Raw genomic sequence first — 21526 nt, 5'->3', positions numbered from 1 at the left:
CTATTATATGAACTATGAAAATCTACATGATTATAAAATTCAGTTACATCAACTGAATGATGATCTGATGCTAACTATTATATGAACTATGAAAATCTACATGATTATAAAATTCAGTTACATCAACTGAATGATGATCTGATGCTAACTATTATATGAACTATGAAAATCTACATGATTATAAAATTCAGTTACATCAACTAATCCTTTGACACAGAGACGTAGTCATGCATTTTGTGACCCTAGGCTGTGCACTTTATATATTATTAAAGTATTCTATTTCCTTTCACACATCAACACATTTACAAGTTAGCCACCATGTTTATGCTATATTTCAGATTAATTATATTTATTTTAGTAACTTTTGAAAAATAATCTACACAATAATAATACATGTTTAACTCATAACTGCACTGTACCCACGTTTGTACACAACTATATTTAATCAAAATTTCGAAATTTCGATTTTTATTAATAATTTAATAAATGAATACAATCAAATATATTGGAATCTAATTAAAAAGGTTTCGCTAAGTGTTAATATTATCCCAATCTTTCACTACAGGATATGCCTTACAAATTTATTTATTTATTTATTGAAAAAAAAGCTGTTAACTGACTTGTTTGCATACACTTTTAACCCAGTAACCCTATGCGGCTACTTGGTCAGAAATCTGCTATTGTTTTGACAGCTAGACTACATGCGCTATAATATAAATCTTTATCACCAAATAGTATACTAGTTACACCCTGCCTTCACTAAACCCCATACTGTCTGGAGACATAAGCGCATAGTAACATGAGAATGGAGAAAATAAATTATTTGATGTCGTAGTTACAAGACTAACAAACTTTGCATGCCATATAATATCTATTTACTTGCTGCATGAGCAAATATATGGCATACCGAATTCAATGTTAATCATATTATTATTGACTGCACGGGTCAAACGACATTTTATATCTACAAATCACGTTTACGATACCTATATACTGTCATCTATAGTCGGAATTTATAATACGTCTTGCATCACTGAAATTCTACTAAGACCCTCACTACAATTAACTGCAGGGTATAAAGTTCACAATTAAGGCTGAAGTGATCTCCGATTGTGAAAAATGTTAGTGTCATTTCTTTCTTAGACAATTGCACTTAGAAGAAATGGTACTCCGTAGTCAAAAGATTAAATTCAGGATAAACAATGAAGACTCTGAAAAACGGTTTTAATCGCTAGTGAAAGGTAACTAGCGATTAATGATTAGCTTGACGTAAGAAATCTTGCATTTCTGGCTATTAAACTATTAATATGGAAAGGTTTATTTAAAATTTCATTCTTATTTTTGACTGAAAAATATGAACTAATTGAATCTGTGTATTACAAATTACGGCTCATGCAAATTAAAAAGTGCATATGCTGCGAAAAAAGAAGGAGATTAAAATCCAATTTGGAATTAATATCCAAAGTATTTATTATAGTTATGCAATAAGTTAATATATTTAATTAATTATAATTATATTGAGTAATTAACTATAATTTATTGTTAAGTATCACAACTGTAATGATATATTAATTTAATACGTTAATAATTAAAATTTTATTTTATCAATAAAAAAGAAATACGACTGAAAAGTTTAATAAAAAAAGCAATAAAGCTTTAATTTGATCGTAACAATAAAAATATTGTTGCAGATGGTGTATCAAATTAATTTTTTTTAAAGTAGTATTAAAATAAGAGAAAAAAATTGCACGGAAATAAAATTATCATCATTACAATATAATTTTTAGAATTTCAAAATAGTTTCGAAACCATTTTTTGAAAGAATATTTTCGAAAAATATATCTGAAAATACCAAAAGTTTAATTCTTAACTATCATATGTTTTTTTTTAAAATTTTGAACTTTGAAATTTGACATTGATCTTTGTTTTCTATTGAAAAGCACCTGGACCAAATTTCATCAAGGCGGAATTTCGTTTCTATATACAAAATAAACAATTTTTTTAAAAACATACAATACTCTGTTACAACTCACCTCAAATAATTTGACGACATTCGGATGATTAAGCTTTTTCAAAATGGCAATTTCGGTATAGATCTGAGCAAGAGGTCCGACGCGAGTCTTCTGGCCATCTCGAATAGGAGGTACTCTACCTGAAATGCAATTAAGATGATTTGAATGATTTATATAAATTGGAAAATAGATTAAAGAAGCAGTTTTTAGAAATAGTCTAGACTGGACAAGCTAGACAACTACCTACTCTAGCTAATAATTTTAGAGAACATCGAGATATTTATGTGAAAAATGCTTTGATCTAAACCGATGAAATTTGGTATACTGTCTTTAAATAAAATTAGTAAATTTCTATCAAATTTTGAGCAAAATCCGTTCATAAGAAGCCTGACTTGCGGCAGTTTGGATATAAATTAACAAGATAATAACTTTAAAAAGAAGAAAGCAAGATAGAAACAATTCAGTGCACAAATTTAACATCAATAATGTAAAGACCTATAAATTTCTATCAAATTTTGAGCAAAATCCGTTCAGAGGAAATTTGACTTCCGGCAGTTCGGATATAAATTAACAAGATAATAACTATAAAAAGAAGAAAGCAAGATAGAAACAATTCAGTGCACAAATTTAACATCAATAATGTAAAGACCTATAAATTTCTATCAAATTTTGAGCAAAATCCGTTCAGAGGAAATTTGACTTCCGGCAGTTCGGATATAAATTAACAAGATAATAACTTTAAAAAGAAGAAAGCAAGATAGAAACAATTCAGTGCACAAATTTAACATCAATAATGTAAAGACCTATAAATTTTTATCAAATTTTGAGCAAAATCTGTTCAGAGGAAGTTTGACTTCCGGCAGTTCGGATATAAATTAACAAGATAATAACTATTAAAAGAAGAAAGCAAGATAGAAACAATTCAGTACACAAATTTAACATCAATAATGAAAAGACCTATAAATTTTTATCAAATTTTGAGCAAAATCCATTTTGAGAAAGTGTGCCTGTCCGGCAGTTGGGATACAAAGTAACATGATAATAACTATGAAAAGAAGAAAGCTAGATAGAAAGAAACAATTCAGTACACAAATTTAACATCAATAGTGCAGAGACCAATCAAATTCTAAATCAAATCCAACATGAAGTTGACCTTCTGTCGGTCAGTACTATCAAAAATATGTAAACGCGATAATTCAAAAGCGCAGTGACTGAAATGTATCAAATCTAGTTTAGGATTTTGCGACTACAAGTGCAGTTTTGTACCAAATTTTTGTTTCAATCGATTGAGAAAAATGAAAAATTGTGTCTGAAACACAAATTCGATTTTTGGATACTCTTAACCGTATGAAGGAAATTAAACGCTGAATAACTCACCAAGAATGACACTATAAATTCAGTAAAAATACTATATTCACGACAAAAGTTAATATCTTGTAACTATTGTACGCCAACGCCATATAAGGTGTTGCGCTGTTTTTTTTTTGGGGGGGGGTACTACCTCAGATTATTGTCAGTTGACGGAATAACTGCCAACAGGACTAATAAACTTATGTTTGAATTTTAAGAATGTGTTTAAAAGATATGCATCTTTTTTTTTTTATCATTTTTAATTTTTTATATGCGGCATAGTGAAATTAAATCTCTTGAAGATGACCCGCAATGAAATGTTTTGCTATTTTATTTATCATAATATTTACTATTTAGAAACTGCGTTTTTAACTATTAAATTAATTTAATAAAATTATTTGGTTTGAGAAGTTCATATGGAGGAAAAGGATAATTGAAAACTGTATTGTCTAAGTGTCCTCACAGAATTTAATCTAAAAGTAAAACCAGTAAGCATCCCAAACATTTAGAAATACCTTTAAAATTTAACTAAAATTTGCAATCGAATATTTTGACGAGTATAACACTTTCTCTCTGTAAATTTCGAATACGAGAAAATAAAAAAACTTTACAAGGATAGATAGCACACAAAGCAGCAGCAAAAAAAAAAAAAAAAAAAAAAAAAAGTAAACACTGTTTCAGACTCACTGTCAACATTTCCAGTTTACCTCCTTTATGCCGTTTACCAAGCAAATATAATCTCATTTTCTGTTGTATTGCAGGTCTTCTTTGATCATAACAAGCAATAACAGTAACAGCGGAAAAAATATATAAAAGCCTTGGGACAATACAGGAAAGGAAAGGGTAAAAAGCTAATGGATGGGGATTGGACAAAAATACCACCTGCGTCCTTGTAGTTGCATCGATGGAACATAATCAATAACTACCTGTACCCAATTTTCTATGTAAAAAGATGGATTTTTCAGTACCTAAAAACCATTCGAATACATTTTCCTATAAAATGCAGCGTATTTTTTCACTCTCGAGTTAAGTTTCAGTATGCTTCAAAAAATAAATAAAATCTTGTCATTCGTAACATTTTTCCAATACCTATTACGGTATGTATAGATTTAAAAAAAATGTTTTTCTACATTTTTTTTTTCATTTTGTATCCATTTTCCCAAGGGCAATAAATACACTCATCCGTTTGAGGGCAAAGATCAACACCTTTCTATTGAAAGAAGGAATATCCGTTTTTTTAAATTAAAAATTTGTCCTGTTCTTGAGGACATACAAATATGAAATTATATGAAACAAAACAGTCAGAGTAATTTTAAGAACAAGTAAAATAAAAAAAAGAAAGTAAATAAAATGAATTAATAAGTAAGTAAAACAAAATGACATAAAAGAAGCTATAGAACAAACAAGTAAAAAAGGTGACAAAAAAGATGAATACGGAATGTGCTGAATGTCTCATTTCTTCATTTTCACGATAAAGTTTGAGTATCACATTTTTCCATTAAAAAAATCTTGATGTATGGTGCTTTGATGACAAAATTAGGCGGTGTGACTAGTAAAACTAAAGATTAAGTTTTAATTTATATCCTGTGTTTTTTAAGATACACCCCACCCCAAATGGCTATGACTACGGTTACCGATTTCAGCCTCAGAATAATAATCGAATTCTGGACTATCCGGCCTAGTTTTCTTTATCGTAATTAATTGAGTGTGGTAAGGCACCGCTACGATCCTCTAACGTGTCGTGTGCAAAATACAAATTTTGGCGGCAGAAGAGCAGCGTTCTGCTCGTTGTTCATTGTTTCGTCAGAGTGTAACGGACTCAATTATTGCCGCTGTTCCTGATTAGAACTGCACAGTACGCACAGAATTCGTAAATTGCTATACTTCTTTAGCTATACTTCATGCTTTTTTTTACTTATACCACAGTGAAGTGAACAGAATCCATGTTAACCCTTTAAAGCGCCATTTTTTTCTAGTCATATTACGTTTAAATATTTTTAGGCTTGAAATTAGAATAAGAAAAGGGTTTCATTTAGCTTATTAGATAAATTTAATTTAATTAATTAATTAATTTGGTTCATTAATAATTAAGTGACAATTCAAGACACATCATTTTGTGTAAGATAAAGAACTGAAGTATCTTAGTTTTTGTTTTACTAAAAAAAATTGTCAGAACTTATGCCAAACTACATAATTTCATACAAAGATTGATAAATTTGGTGGAAAGCATATATTTCCCATGACCTTAGAAAGGGTTAAAATGTCAACAGCTTATATCCTTTAACTTACTTTTTTTCTAATAAATTCTTGTAGTGCAGTATATAAAAGACCAGTACAGAGACTTCCATTTTAACTCGACACGTTACCGGCAATCGCTCCTATGATTCACAGGGCCGCGTTCACATTCGACGTGACTTGAGATAAATGGAGGTATTCAATAAAGAAGTGAGAAAATACGTACAGTAGCAGTGAATTTTGGTATAAAAATTTTGTCCTCTTGTTTTGGTGGACAAAGAAATAAGATCATAGAACTCCGGTATATCTGGTCTACCCTTCCGCCACATTAAGCAGATACTTGGTGGTGTACTGTACTTTTTTTGTAGACTTAGTATATCAGAATATAAATTGCGATCAGCAACAGATCATTATCCATAATGGGTGAATAATAACATTTATAAAAACTAAACTCCACCTTAAGAAACAGACTTAATGTAAAACTCTCATCCCATGAAACTCGTGGGTGTGTCTACATATCCGCATAACTTCCAAACAGCACGAGAGGAATAAAAAAAGAATGTACTTCACCTCCCCGACCACCGGAACAACTTATTCTTTCCGCATGGAAAATCTGCAAGTCCCTCCACACTTTGGCAGTGGGCCAACCAGACTTCGAAGGCACTGAAAGGCGGACATTGTTGATGTCACGTGACATCCTGGTGTGGGGGTGGGGTCCGGCGGCGTTCTCCAAGTTCAGGCAACCCTTTCCTTAGTTCGTCATCAACAAAATCGGCGAGTGACGTCGCAGGGACAATATGCCAAGGGCGGCAAACAATCAGCACGGAACGAATATTCGTTCAGTGAATAAAGATGTTTTGATGTAGTTGAAGAGAATTATGACATTTGGCAACGTTTGCGAAAGTGAATGGGACAGAGATCTTGTTAAGAAGTGATGGGAAGTTATTTGATTTTCTTTTTCTTTCAGAAGAGTTCTTGATTGTAGTTAAAGTATGTCTAGTTTTAATGGTTCTTGATGGCATAAGAATGGATAATTTTTTACAGCTTTTTATATCCTTGTTAACTGTTTGATGCTTGGAGTTTCTTTGCTATCTAATGACACAATGTTTGAACGATGATTTTTGAATCGGCTGTTGTTGTGATTTTGTTTTAAGGACATTTGGAATGTTTGAAGTGTTTAAAGTATTTCCACTTGATTTAAATTTCCAATCTTAATGGTCACGGTTTACTTAATTTTTGATTACTAATTTAAAAATCCGGTAATCTGATTCATGAATTTGACATTCTCAAGGGTATATTTCTTCTTAAATGACAAGAAAGAGTGAAAGGGGGGGCTGTTTACATTCTTTTATAAATTAGTAGATCTATATTTTTCGAATAGCTGTACGAGTCTCCATTATAGTACAATATGAGGAAAACAAGAATTTGTGAAATATGCTTTCATGATTCCAGAGCAATTTAAAATCAGTGCGGAGGGTCTCAGGGAAACATTTTTGCATACTACCAGATAAGTGTATTATCTCTCCACAATTCTCATGCATAAAAATTGGGTCTGGCCAAGGTAATGAAAGCCACAAGTGCTCCGATTTTTATTTTCAGAATTCAGCACCTGAGAGTTATGGGCTTCATGTTGTTAACTTTGTAGTTATTAAATTAGACTGAAAAGTATTAAAAACATATCTTTATTTTCTCAAAAAAATAAACTAATTTTAAATAGGTGTTGCCAACTGGGCAACCGAAATATTATATGTAATTCTCAACATTAATATAGTAAAAAAGCCGAATATAAATTTTGGACATCATTTTGGTTAATCAAGTGAAAAATTAAAATTAAATCAAAATTAGACACCGACTATGAGTTTAATAACAAATTAACATACCGATTTATTATTATTCAAATCAATCCATTTGTCAGTTCCATCTACATGCATTCGAACGTACATATTAACAAACGGTCAGCTTTTTGACGAATTTGGTTCAAAAATAGAAAACTTACACTTTAAATATAAATACTATGTTAAATATTTCATTAATCTTAGTCGTTGCATTTTAGAATTGTCGTGTTTACATACATGCAAAAAATGTACAGACAGATGGTCTATCCGAGTCGTCAATTCTTTGTCGAATTAAGGATCAAATTTTAACATGGATATATTCTTCAGATACTAAATATGTTACTAAATGTTACCCATCAAGATCTTCACGTTTTGTATTATTGTACTCGGGCAGCTAGACAGACAGACTCCTATGAATGAGTTTCGTTCAAAAAATCGATGATAATCCACAAATTTGGTGCATTTGGCGAAAACGTTATTAAATTATCTTGTTCACGGGCATACATAATCATAAAAATAGTTTAAAGGTGTTTCGGATTAAGGGTGTTCTGAAGCGGGAAGATTCATTAAAATTTCTAATTCGAATTTTTTTGATGACTACAATACTTCTCTAGTTATATTTCGTATACCAAAAAGAAAAAAAAAAGGAAAATATTTCAAGGGAATCATAAATAAATTGTAAATGTTTGCATAAAGTAAAGACGACTGGTGCAATAATTACAAATTATAAATAGAGTGGAATTCAGTGGCGTAACAAGTTCAAATGCCATTAGTGAGTGATATGACATTTGCACTTATCCTTACAATATGCTCTCATTTTTTTTTTTTTCATTGCATAAATTTATTCAATTGAAAATCGTTTAAAAAATATTTTTACTTGTAGATTAGTTCAATATTACAAATATTACGGAATCTTTAAATATTTTTGCACCAATTGATTACTAGATGAAGTCACTTATATTACTGATAATTAAATTCTGAAAGTACTATAATAGGGTGTCATCATCGAAAATACATTATTATTGGACATTTCAAAATTATTACAAACCAAGAAGTGAGTGAAAAATCGATTTCAGAATTCCTTCTTCACAAACAAGGCACAAGTGAAATCAAATAAAAATGTAAAAAATTAAAACAAAATGTATTCCTATGGTGCCGTTGGGACTTTCACCCACAGGCAAACTTTTCTAATATTATTCCCCATATTTTAAATAATAAATAAATAAATAAACCTCCATTTTTATCACAAATATTTACTTTTTCAAACCTGAAGAACTTTTTATTACAGAATTTTTATGTTATATGAAATCCGTTTTAAGTAAGGTATAAAAAAGCTAAATATAAATCTTTCTTCTCATTGTCAGTAATTATGACATCAAGAAGACTTTGGAAAATGTCGTCAGCATTTATAAACAATATTATAATTTACAGAAATGGTTTTAAAAAATGATTAAGGGACAGAACGGGTTGAATAAAATTTAACCGTCGGAAGGGGAGTTCAATTCTAGAAGAGATGTTAAGATATAAGCATAGTGACCACTGTCCTACCTGTCACATATAAATTAATAAGTTTAAAAAAGTTTTATGTTGTGAGAAAATAAATGCTAAAATATATTTTTCCTCATCTTTGACCAATACTGATCATCAAATAGGGCTCGAGTGCGGGATATTCACCCCTTCTGCATCATCTCCTAAACTTAGCAGGCCTGTGTTAAATAATGATAAATAAAAAGTTAAATTTGAAGTAAATATTAAACAAATTTTACAGAAATGTTTGAAATCAATACAATTTTGTAACAGCATTTCTTTACATATATATAAAAAAAATATAAAACAAAGCAACCCAAAGTACCAAAAGTGCTCTAAGAGACGGGTATAATCTCTAATACATGTTTGTTTTATTAATCCATTTTAAGTCTTGTGGATAAATATTTGAGCCTGGATAAGGAGATAAAAAGTACCACTTGTTGGTTCATCCCATTTTCCATTATCTCTGTCGATGCACTTCTTCGGAATATGAGAGTCATTGCCTTTTTTTAAAGAAATTCTTCCTCCAGGAAGGTGACTCATGGAACAAGTTTAAGCGGGTAATTTTTATATGGTAATTTAGCACCAGGTGAATTATGAACAGCGCTCATAATTTGGCCTTTCACGAGACGTCAAGTTTTGAATGCTTGTAATTGTACATAAACGTGTTCGAACTAATCGGCCGGTTGCATAGCACTCTGTACTTATTTTACTTGTTCAGTGAGAACTGACATAACACATATGGGAAATATTTACAGAGTACTGGGACTCTGTGAATGTAATAGTATCTTTCGTGTGCTAGAAAATCCAAACTAATACAAATTTAAACCTCAAGTGCACTAATATTAATGAAGTTATTTCCAATGAACAATTCTATAGCAATTCCAGGTTAATATAAAAATAAACCGAAGAGTGTTCCACAAATGTGCTAGTATTAAGGAAGTTATTTTCAATGAACAACTGCATAGCAGTTTCAAGTTAATACAAAAATAAACCGAAGCGTGTTCCACCAATGCACTAATACACTAGTACATTCAATGGACAATTGCATATCAAATTTAAACTATATAAAAATAAACCGAAGAATGTTTCACAAATACATCCGAACCAAGGAAATAATTTTCGAAGGACAATTGAATGGCAATTTCAAGCTAATATAAAAATAAACTGAAGAGTGTTCCGCAAATTTATTAGTATTAAGGAGGTTGCTTTCAATGAAAAATTGCATAGCAACTTCAAACTAATATAAAAATAAAGCGAATAGAGTTCCACATATATATTAGTATTAAGGAAATAATTTTCAATGAACAATTGTATAGCAATATCAAGTTAATACAAAAATAAACTAAAAAGTGTTCTACAAATGTAGTAGTGTTAAGGAAGTTATTTTCAATGAACAATTGAACAACAGCACAGTTTTTATTCCCCGCAAGATGCACTACAATAAATAACGTGAAATAAAAATAAAAGCAATAACACAAGCCATACACTAAGATAATTGCCTAACACAATCAAGAAGCTATTTTTCCTTTTTAAAAAATTATTTCCTAGCTTTCACATATTTCAAATAATAAGAAGAAAAGTGGTGGAGAGGTGGAAAAAGTTAATTGCTGGAAACTATTTAATTAATTTCGACATAAACTTAATTTACGGCGATTAACAAAAAGTGCTGAAATTAAAGGAGAACATTAAAGGCTGGAACATAAAAGTTGCAATATTCCAATATCAGGTTACTTTTTTCATAGAATAAATTGAGTTTTTATAAATTTTTTCATTTTGTTCAAAAATATCATCAAATTAATCTTCATATGTTCGCACGACATCCTTTGCTAGTATATGGTGCCTATATATTTTGTTATCGCGTAACAGTCTATTTTAAACTTTACACCTAAAAAAAAAAACAGAAAGAGACGACATATCTCTCTGAACTTCTCAAAAGTTTAAGAGGTAATTTTTTTTTCTTCTGCTATGAATAATTTATGGCGTGAAAGCTCAGTTTTAAAGTTCAAGGCGCGTGTGCTTTCTCTAAAATCTGGCATGTAAGAGGAACCTGATGTATAAATAATTAAGAACTAGAGTGTTTGCAAGGTTTTCATGATTGATGAATGAAATGAAGAAAGTTTTGTGTCAGAAGTTTAATATAGGGTAAATCTATCATAAAGAAGAGAAGGTTTTTTCCGAATGCTTTTGATTTAAATGTTTTAAAAATAGATCCTTATGTTGAGATTTGAGTTTTTTTACACTAAGTTCTTTTCAAATGTGTCTATTAATTTTTTTTTTATTTTGTGTGAAAAAACTAAGAGATTTTGAATGTTTTATATATTGCTTGGGAAAGAATGGTATAGGCCGAAGAAAGAAAAAGCAGAATGACACAGGTATTCCCAAAAAACGGATTATATTTCATCCAAAAATATGAGTCGCTTTATTTTTCTGGAAATTGAGGGAAAGGGATGTTAAAATTGTCACCCTTATTATCTGAGAATTCAAAATTACAAATTCAAGACCAAACCAGTCCTAGAGTTTCTTTAAATGGGGCAATAACATAACTAAATTAAATTAACCATGAAAACTGACGATATTGAATTAAAAAGCGTTTGGGAAATAAATTTCTACTCTGACGAAAATAATTTAATTCGATAAATAACTGCTATTCTATTAAAAAATGGAGAAATTATGATTATACATGTTCTTCTAAACAAATCTATAAGAACTATGATTGAGAAATTCAAGTATGAATAAATATTTAAAATAGCAATTCAATACTGTGTTTTCTTTTCTATCATAATAAAAATTCAAAGAAATGAGAAACAAAAAAAAAATAGAACTGTTTCAAATATTTTCTGAAATCATCAAGTGAATATACGATTACAAGTCTAGCAAACTCGATATAGAATAATGATGTTTTGTTTCACAAGACAAACACGTAGTACAAGTAGCAAAACATTGCTGAAGTATACAAAAATATAGCATTTGTATAAATCAAAAACTCACACACAAATAATCAGTTATTATAAAAACAGAAACACTGCAGCTAGAGAGCTCGCTCGGCGATCAGCACTCCGAATTGAAGACCTAATTATCTGCCTATGAGTACACTTCCGCTTATACATCCTCCATTAAATACTGTAAAATACTCTAAAAAGATCTCGGATCCTAAAAGAGATACTGTTAAAATTATTATATTTTCTGGAATCTTCATTTTTTTTAACAAAGTTATCAAATTTGTAGCCAAAGCGGGAGGTCAATAATCGGGCATCCCTTCAGAATATCTTATCCCTTTTTCCTTATATCAGACTAACTTAGCAAAAAAACAATATTATAAATTATTAACAATTCTTGGACTTAAAAGAATTAACATTAATGCAAGGATTTTTAAATTATAAAATGGGACTATAAAGTTCGTAATACTTATTTCATTTGAATTAATTAAAAACATAATTCTTTGAATATTTGAAGGGAAAAAATTCTTCACAAATTTATCCTGGCATAAGATATTTCAATAAAATTTATAAAATCCATAATGTTACTGTTCCATTTACTTTTAATTAATGCGCCATTTAATTATCTATTTTTCCAATCTTAAGAGTCCAGATAAAAGTCTTTAATTAAAAATAAAATTCATGCTATGTTCCTAAAGTCTGACAGAAAATCTGGAAAAAATGCATTTAATAAACACAAAATTAATAAAATAAGAAATTAAATAATAGGATCTGAAGTTTTAATTATTAAATAGAATAAAGAATCAAACAGCAAAACAATTTTTCCCAAAATTTAACGAACATCAATTTTAATTTCATCACAAATAAAATTTATCTAAGTGCTTAATAATACTTATAAATATTCTAAAATTATCTAGTTTTTCGCTCTTGGGGATAAATGTATTAAAACAATTTTTTCGTTGATATTTTTCTTTGACCTCCATTAATAAATAGATTGCGTGGTCATTTATCAGCCTGCACAACAACAAATGTTTTCTATCGAGTAGTTTCGTCAGAAGAAAACGAAGCAAAAGTATAAAATAGAGTTTTCAGACATCATTGCACCATTTACACATTCCAGAATTTATGCACTGTCTGAATAAATATTCAAAAACTTTTGCAACTAAAGCAATCACTGCTAAACATCTACAAAAGTTTGAAGTTTCGTTTCACATAAAAATAAAGTAAAATAAATATGAAAAGCATTTTTGTTTTATGTTTTGTCAACAGAGGACAAAATTCATCCATTTTTTTTTATCTTTGTAGGCTGAATATGATAAATGGTTAAGGTTTATCATAATGAATGTGTTATTTCCAAATAGATTGAGTAGAATTAATAATTATTGGTTAATTTATCAAATAAGATTAAGTTTTGCAATATTAAGAGGAATCACAGAAATGTTGCTTGAAACCAAAAAAAAAAAAAAAAAAAATGGGGGGAGGGGGGGGTCTCATTTAACAACTGAAGGAGGAAAAAAAAAGCTCTTTTCTTAACATAAATGCATGCACAAATCTATACTTATATAAAGCTCAATGTGTGTGTGTGTGTGCTGGCGGTCTACAGAAAAGACCATTTGACCTACAGCTACTAAATTTGGTACGTGTATACTTTGAAGGTCGGGAATGTGCACCTGGGGCCCCTTTTTTTGAAATTTTAATTATTAATCAAAAACTAACTTTCCCGCCAAAAAAAATCTTTATTTCCCCACCGCCAAATGAGTAAGGCTTCAGCATTTTTTCCTCACGCTAAAGACGCAACATTTTTTGGCCGATTATTTCAAACGATTCTGTTTATTTTCTTAATGTTTGATGCATTTAAAATTAAACGTTGTTAATGAATCGATCTTTCAGATTCATTCTGAAGTACTTTTGAATTAAAATAACGCAGAATAAAGGAAATTAAAAATTTCTAATCTGCAGAGCGTTACCCCAACTGGCGTAGAAAAATTCACGCATTTGCGTTACCGTAACTGGCGTTGAAAATTCACGTATGCGCATTGTGTTCTGATTGTTGACATCTATTTTCAACGAAAGCGGACTCGATTTAAATTATTTTTAGGTTAGTCGCATGCTTTTGTAATTAAATTTATTTAAGTTAGTTTAAGTTCATCGTTTTCTAAGTAATTTTTTTAAACCTGTTTTCGACCGATTATTTTAAACGATTCTATTTATTTTCTGAGTGTTTGATGCATTTAAAATTAAACATTGTTAATTAATAGACCTGCTCATGATGAATCTGAAAAAATTTTGTTGACAAATTCTTGAGATATTACATAAATTAAGAAAGATATTCTTTAGTGCCCATAAGGTTTAAATGCTCAGTGACTCTGTTTTCAGTAATATTACAAAAAAATGCTTTGTTTCAGTAAAAAATATTATTATATTAATTGCAGATTAATCCTTTCCACTTTAATTTAAAGCATAAATTCTACAGGAGCTAAAAGAAAATTAGAGAGATACAGATTACGTTATGACTGAAGACCTTTATAATATTATGAGTGAATTATATGACTATCAAAATTTGGTTTTAAAATATTTTGATGAAGAATCTATTATAGTAGGAATTGCGTAAAATATTTAATTATTAAAATTTAAACGAACATTAAGATTGGCGAACCGGCTGGTCGCCAAAGACGGCTAGTAGTAAATAAATGTCCTTTTTATTGTTCGTTTATAAACATGTGCTTATCATTTGTGGACGATATTTCTCCACAGATAATAATGAACGCTTTTTCTGCTTTTTTTGTTGAACGCATTGTTTTCTTGATGTTGATTGCCGTTTCCTTTTAAAATCGTATCATTTTGTTTTAATTCGAAATGTTTTTAATTATATACAGTGTCCAGTTAAAAATAAATAATTCCTCCATTGCATTTGATTGCACAAACAATTTTTAAAGCCGATTAGCCCATGCGCAAAAGTATAACGGATTTTCATATCCGAAAGAAAACAAAATATATGTGACTTACATTCCATAATTTTCCAGAATCGTCTAATATAGTATTAATTTGCAAACAATGCAACGGATAAATATTGAAATTGTAGCAAAAAGTGAACGAGTTACATTTCTTTATTCATGTTTCAATGCCTTTTTCTAATATTTCATTTGAAGTTCTGGCACATAATACTGAATGGATCATTCAAGTTCTACACATTATACATACTATCATAAAAATATTAAATTAGGGGTTTTGCAGAGCAACTTTTAAATAAATAATCTGATGAACATAATATTAACTGTCTTATTGTGCACCAAATAATTTATGTCAATGCTGTTAAAAAAAAAGAAAGCGTGAAGACTATAAAAATAGTCCGACAAAGAGTAGAAAAGCGAATAGCTGTCGTTTAGTAGGGGTAGTAGTTAAATACCCTTACTAAAGCATTTAGTAGTTAAAATTATAGAGAAATTCTTGGCATTGGCATCTCCCATGGCAGTTTTTAACTGCTGTGGAAGAATGGAAGGTTGGCGCGGATGAGCAGAAATAATTTTTCTGAAAACATCCCAGACATAATCAATATAATTAGAATTAGTAACAAGGGATAACGTTAATCTATTTATTAGAGTGATACCTCACCTTCAAATAGTTCATCCACCTCAAGAATCTAATGTGATATAATATCGTCCATAAAAAGGAAATTCGGTCCAATAACATCTCGGAATAACCACAAATGGCGAAAGCTTACTTTCTGGCAATAATTTTGCTATTAGAAATTCGGATATCAGTTATACCCTTCTGTATTCAATCCAACATGAGATGTTTCTGGAGTGCTGATTTTTTTCTTCGATGTTGTCGCAATGAGTTTTGATCCTCATCTTACATCATTTTAGTTGGCATTCAGAATTATTCGCTAGAGTGAAATGCCTCGCATCTGTAAAGATGCATTGATGATCCATCCTCTAAAACATTTGTAATCAGCGATGCCAATGGATAGCCGTCAATGTTGCGCATTTTTTAAACCAAAAGGCAAATAGGTGAATTCTCTAAAGCATTTGTAATCAGCTTTGCCAATAGACAGCTGTCAATATAGCGCATAATTTTAGACAACAAGCAAATAGGTGAATTCTCTAAAGCATTTGTAATCAGCTTTGCCAATAGACAGCTGTCAATATAGCGCATAATTTTAGACAACAAGCAAATAGGTGAATTCTCTAAAGCATTTGTAATCAGCTTTGCCAATAGACAGCTGTCAATATAGCGCATAATTTTAGCCAACAGGCAAATAGAAGAATTCTCTAAAGCATTTGTAATCAGCTTTGCTAATAGACAGCTGTCAATATAGCGCATAATTTTAACCAACAGGCAAATAGATGAATTCTCTAAAGCATTTGTAATCAGCTTTGCCAATAGACAGCTGTCAATATAGCGCATAATTTTAGCCAACAGGCAAACAGATGAATTCACTAAAGCATTTGTAATCAGCTTTGCCAATAGACAGCTGTCAATATAGCGCATAATTTTAGCCAACAGGCAAATAGATGAATTCTCTAAAGCATTTGTAATCAGCTTTGCCAATAGATGGCTGTCAATACAGAGCATATTTTTAGCCAACAGGCAAATAGGTCAATTCTCCAAAACATTAGTAAATAGCGCTGTCAATGCACAGCCGTCAATGTAATGAATTTTTTAAAGCAACAGGTAAATAAGTCAACTCTATAAAGCAATTGTAAACAGCGTTTGTCCTTGAATGGCCGTAAATGTTGTAGACTTTTCAAGCCAACAGGAAAATCGGTCGAATTTATGAAGATGCATGGTCACATTAAAACGTGAAGTTTAACAGCCAATTATGCCATTTAACTGTAGTGAAAATTTCGAGAAATCTTCTCCGTGGATTGATAGAGGTTTCATATTATTCATAAAACAGCATACCAGTAACATGCTGGTTTCGATTTTCTTGCACGACAAATGCCATTCTCCATACTCTATAAAATCTGTGAGTGTCTCTCATAAAATTGCCGACATGGTCTGATTTTCAAAAACTTGAAGTCAAAAATAATATTTTTATTAAAGGCAAACCTAAAAATGAACTGTCCAAGACCAACGATCACAACCAGTAGCCAAATTTAGTTAGCGTACATTTCATACGAAAATGTATTGGCTAATTATTAAGTCATTAAGGGTCGCCTTTTCTCCACGCGCCTTATTTTTGAGAGAAATCTCAAAATTACTACTCGGCTTTATATTCGTTATGGGAAAAAACATAATAGAATTTGTTAACCACAGCCATTATAATGATATTATCAATTTGTATTTCAAATGAAAGCTTTCTGCCAATTTATCAGCTATGAATAAATTATCTTTTCATCACCTCACTTACATTTTCGAGCAAAACCTCAAAAAACGTATTCTATAATTTAAATGCAGAGTGAAATGTTGGTAAAGAACCACCAATACTTTCAAAATGCATACAGTCCCACAAGGATCATATCAAAATATAGAACAACATTTCATACTTCCGTCCCTGTAACCATATATCTGCCGAACAGTTGAATGAGTATGAAAATATCACTTTGATTAAGAATCATGCATTCAAAAAAATTGCTTATAATATTCTTATCTTATTCTTGAAACTTCTCAAATACATATAATACATACGCATTATTTGCACAAGAAACGATAATAAAAGATCTAGTCAGTCTACTTCGCAATACAAGAAAAAAAAGAGATCGAAATTTCTCCCTTCAATGATTTTACTATGAGATAGATTTTGATAGGGATTTCTTTAACACGAGTAGATTTAGAATAGGGAAATGTAGGTATCTTTAAAAGAATGTAGTAAACATTAAGGATTTTTATTTCTTCACTAGGAGCATGAGAACCAGCTGAATTTACAGAACGCATGTAGAATTAATTAAATAAATAAATAAATAAAAGATCAGGAAATAAGAGAACATTTTAGTGTGAAGGTAAAATGGGCTGAATTAAGATATAATTAAGAAAATAATTAGGATTTAAATTAGATCGAGAGATATCATTACAAAAATAATAAATTTTATAGAATAAGTTGGGAATTTTTTTTTTAAAAGAACTCGAAACTAACACACCATAAGCACTTTTCCAAGCAGGTACCCGAAAAATAAATCTCAGGGAGAATCTCTGTCAAAAATTTCTTTCAACAAAAGCTGTTTGGGAAAGATCAGCAAAACTTGCTCCAAAATAACTCCGAGCTGAAAAAGCAAAAGCAAGTGTTTACATCCATCCAGCATACTTCAGCGACCTGAAATTCCACAGAGCACTTTACCACTATCCGTTCAGGACACCGAGTGAAACGCTCTTTCCTTTCTTTTTTTGCTTTTTCCTTTCACTTGGACAATTGCCAGGAGGGAAAAAAAAAATCCGCAAGGAGCTCATAAATTCCTAAACTATGTTTACTCGATCATTTTCCGGACATACTGTTCCGCTAAAGACGATCCATTTCCGCACTTTTTCCTCTGATTTTGAAGGACGCGAAATATTTCCAGGATGACCGAAAGTGATTTTTTTTTCTCACACATATTCCATTACAGGTCGATGTTTACCTGGTGATAATATATAGTAGATATGATATACGGAACAATAGAGAGGAAATGTTGATGTTTGATACATACAATGATTGACACTTTGCTACGAAATTAAGCATTTCTTTTCTTATATTTATTTGTATATAAACAATATAAAGAAACTGATTCACTAAAAATTTCACCTTGAAATTTTCACCGACCTGTATATTTAGGATTTCCTGAACACGAAAAATTGTGTTTGAAATAACGTCTGTCTATGAGCAACTATAACTAAAAACGCAGTCACCTAGATGGGTGGATGACTCATAGTCATTTATTAGTTTATATACAGCTGTTGATTTCTAGCAAATTTTGTACGCCCTGTTCAGAGAAAAGGTTGATGTTTGATACATACAATGATTGACACTTCGCTACGAAACTAAGCATTTCTTTTCTTATATTTATTTGTATATAAACAATATAAAGAAACTGATTCACTAAAAATTTCACCTTGAAATTTTCACCAACCTTTATATTTAGGATTTCCTGAACACGAAAAATTGTGTTTGGAATAACGTCTGTCTATGAGCAACTATAACTAAAAACGCAGTCACCTAGATGGGTGGATGACTCATAGTCATTTATTAGTTTATATACAGCTGTTGATTTCTAGCAAATTTTGTACGCCCTGTTCAGAGAAAAGGTTGATGTTTGATACATACAATGATTGACACTTCGCTACGAAACTAAGCATTTCTTTTCTTATATTTATTTGTATATAAACAATATAAAGAAACTGATTCACTAAAAATTTCACCTTGAAATTTTCACCAACCTGTATATTTAGGATTTCCTGAACACGAAAAATTGTGTTTGGAATAACGTCTGTCTATGAGCAACTATAACTAAAAACGCAGTCACCTAGATGGGTGGATGACTCATAGTCATTTATTAGTTTATATACAGCTGTTGATTTCTAGCAAATTTTGTACCCCTGTTCGTCCGAATGTGTGCATATGAAGGAGATAACTCAAACGCCCAAAAGTTTTAGAATAGATTATAAAGATTCTATGCAAAATGTGGAATACAATTTTTGTAACCAAAATTATTGACGTGCATCAAGTTTTGGACAAAATTCGCCAAAGGCCTCACTAGTCATCATTTTTTACTTTCTTTTATACGCAGTATGGAGAAAATACAGTAATCGTCAAACAATCTGAATTCGTGATTTTGACGAATCGTCACTTTTTAGACCTCCCGAAAATCACATTTTGGGAAAATATCCATGTGTTAGTGATCAAGATAATGTGCAAATACTTTGATCTAGATGTCTGAAATTTGCTATACAAATTTTTCTATCAAATATTGAGTAAAATCTGTTCTGAGGAAATTCGTCTGCTCGAATATAAGTTAATAAGATAATTACAAAATGAAGAGGACTAGATAAATGAGTTTCGGTACACAGATTTAACATGTGTAATGTGGACACTAGTTAAAGTTTGAGACAAAACCAACAACGGTTTACCTGTCTGTCTGTCTGTCTGTACTTTCAAAACGCGATAATTCAAAAACGCAGTGATTTAAACATACCAAATTTGCTATGGGATTTTGTGACAAAAGCACTTTTGTGTCAAATTTTTATTTCAATATATTGAGAAAAGCGTGTTTAACCCTTTAAAGGCCTATTTTTTTTCTAGTCATATTATGTTAAAATATTTTAGGCTTGAAATTAGAATAAGAAAAGGGATTCATTTAGCTTATTAGATAAATTTAATTTGATTCATTAATTAATTTGGTTAATTAATAATTAAGTAACCAATCAAGAAACATCATTTTGTCTGAGATAAAGAACTGAAGCATCTAAGTTTCTGACTTACTAAAAAAATTGTCAGAACTGATGCCAACCTACATAATTTCATACAAAGATTGATAAATTTGGTGGGAAGCATACTTCCCACGGCCCTAGAAAGGGTTAAAGCACAAATTCGATTTTCAAATTCGTTTAACCATATGCCAAGGATAAATCGATGAAAAAAAAAACTCGCCAAAGATGGACACAATAGATTCAGTAAAAATGTTGAATTCACGCCAAAAGTTAATATTCTGTAACTACTGTACGCCGATATCATGCAAAGCGTTTCTTTGGCATGACAAGTTTATTAGAGAGTATATGAGAAATTTTTAGTGAAACTACTCCATTTGATTTTGTACGGAGATATAATAATTCAAAAATACAGCCAGCTCACAAAATGAGAATGGTGTCTAACCTTGATATTAAAAATGTAAATTTACATCGCAATTTCTTTTGACACATGGTTGAAATCTGTTGAAGTCAATTTCAAATTTACTTTTGTTGGAATTGTTTCTGTATCTTATTGCTGACATCTGTCACCAGAATTTAATCTTCACTCGAATACTTTTCCTTCGTCACATTTTAAAATGAAAGAAGTAAATCAACAGCTTGAAAGGAAAAAGTATTTTTTTTAGAGAACACAGTTTTATTGCTGTTTCCGAAACACGACCATCACAGGTTGTTCTCTTTAGATGAGAAATACATAACATAACGTCATCCTACGCCCCTAGTGCCTATAACAATGAGCTATCTAACAAGCTGAATGAGCATAAGATGGAAGGAATAGAAGAAGGAAAAAAAGGAAAGTAAGATACGACAAACCATGCAGAGATCTCCACAGACAATCCCAATGGAGTTGTATCATGCGCAACTATATTTAATGTTACATCAAAGTAATAATTAAATGAAGGGGACGAAAATATCTAAAAACGAATGGTGACAATGGATTAAACTTAGAGGGATTTTAATATTTTCAGACGCAAGTTCTTTACATTTTTGAAGCCGCTAGCTGTGGGTAAACAATATAGAAATTATTAATTGAAGACAAAAATTGAGATGATAAAAATTGATAAATAACATTGCAAACATCTGTATGACAGATATAAACAAAGATTGTTGAATCAGAAATCTGTAGCTATTGTCTAGGTCCTATGGTATTGATTTCTATTTATCTTTGTAAGAGCGTGGTAAGTTCATTTTGTAGGGTATTACAATTAAGAGGGAATAATTTAGGCTAATTTTGATGAGTGACATTTTGGTC

At 30.5% G+C, this 21526-nt stretch overlaps 1 protein-coding gene across 2 annotated transcripts in view; it reads right to left on the bottom strand.

The window, feature by feature from the left end:
* Positions 1-21526, bottom strand: part of LOC129984054 (calcium/calmodulin-dependent protein kinase kinase 2-like) — a 212268-nt gene that overhangs the window by 24986 nt on the left and 165756 nt on the right. For both annotated transcript variants that reach the window (XM_056093823.1, XM_056093822.1), the window contains exon 6: positions 2034-2152. In XM_056093823.1, the coding sequence (XP_055949798.1) occupies positions 2034-2152 (119 nt within the window). The remainder of the gene's footprint in view (positions 1-2033; positions 2153-21526) is intronic.

The sequence above is a fragment of the Argiope bruennichi genome, chromosome 9 (assembly GCF_947563725.1).
Source record: "Argiope bruennichi chromosome 9, qqArgBrue1.1, whole genome shotgun sequence".
Classification (NCBI taxonomy): Eukaryota; Metazoa; Arthropoda; class Arachnida; order Araneae; family Araneidae; genus Argiope; species Argiope bruennichi.
This window is presented reverse-complemented; position numbering and strand designations above follow the sequence as displayed.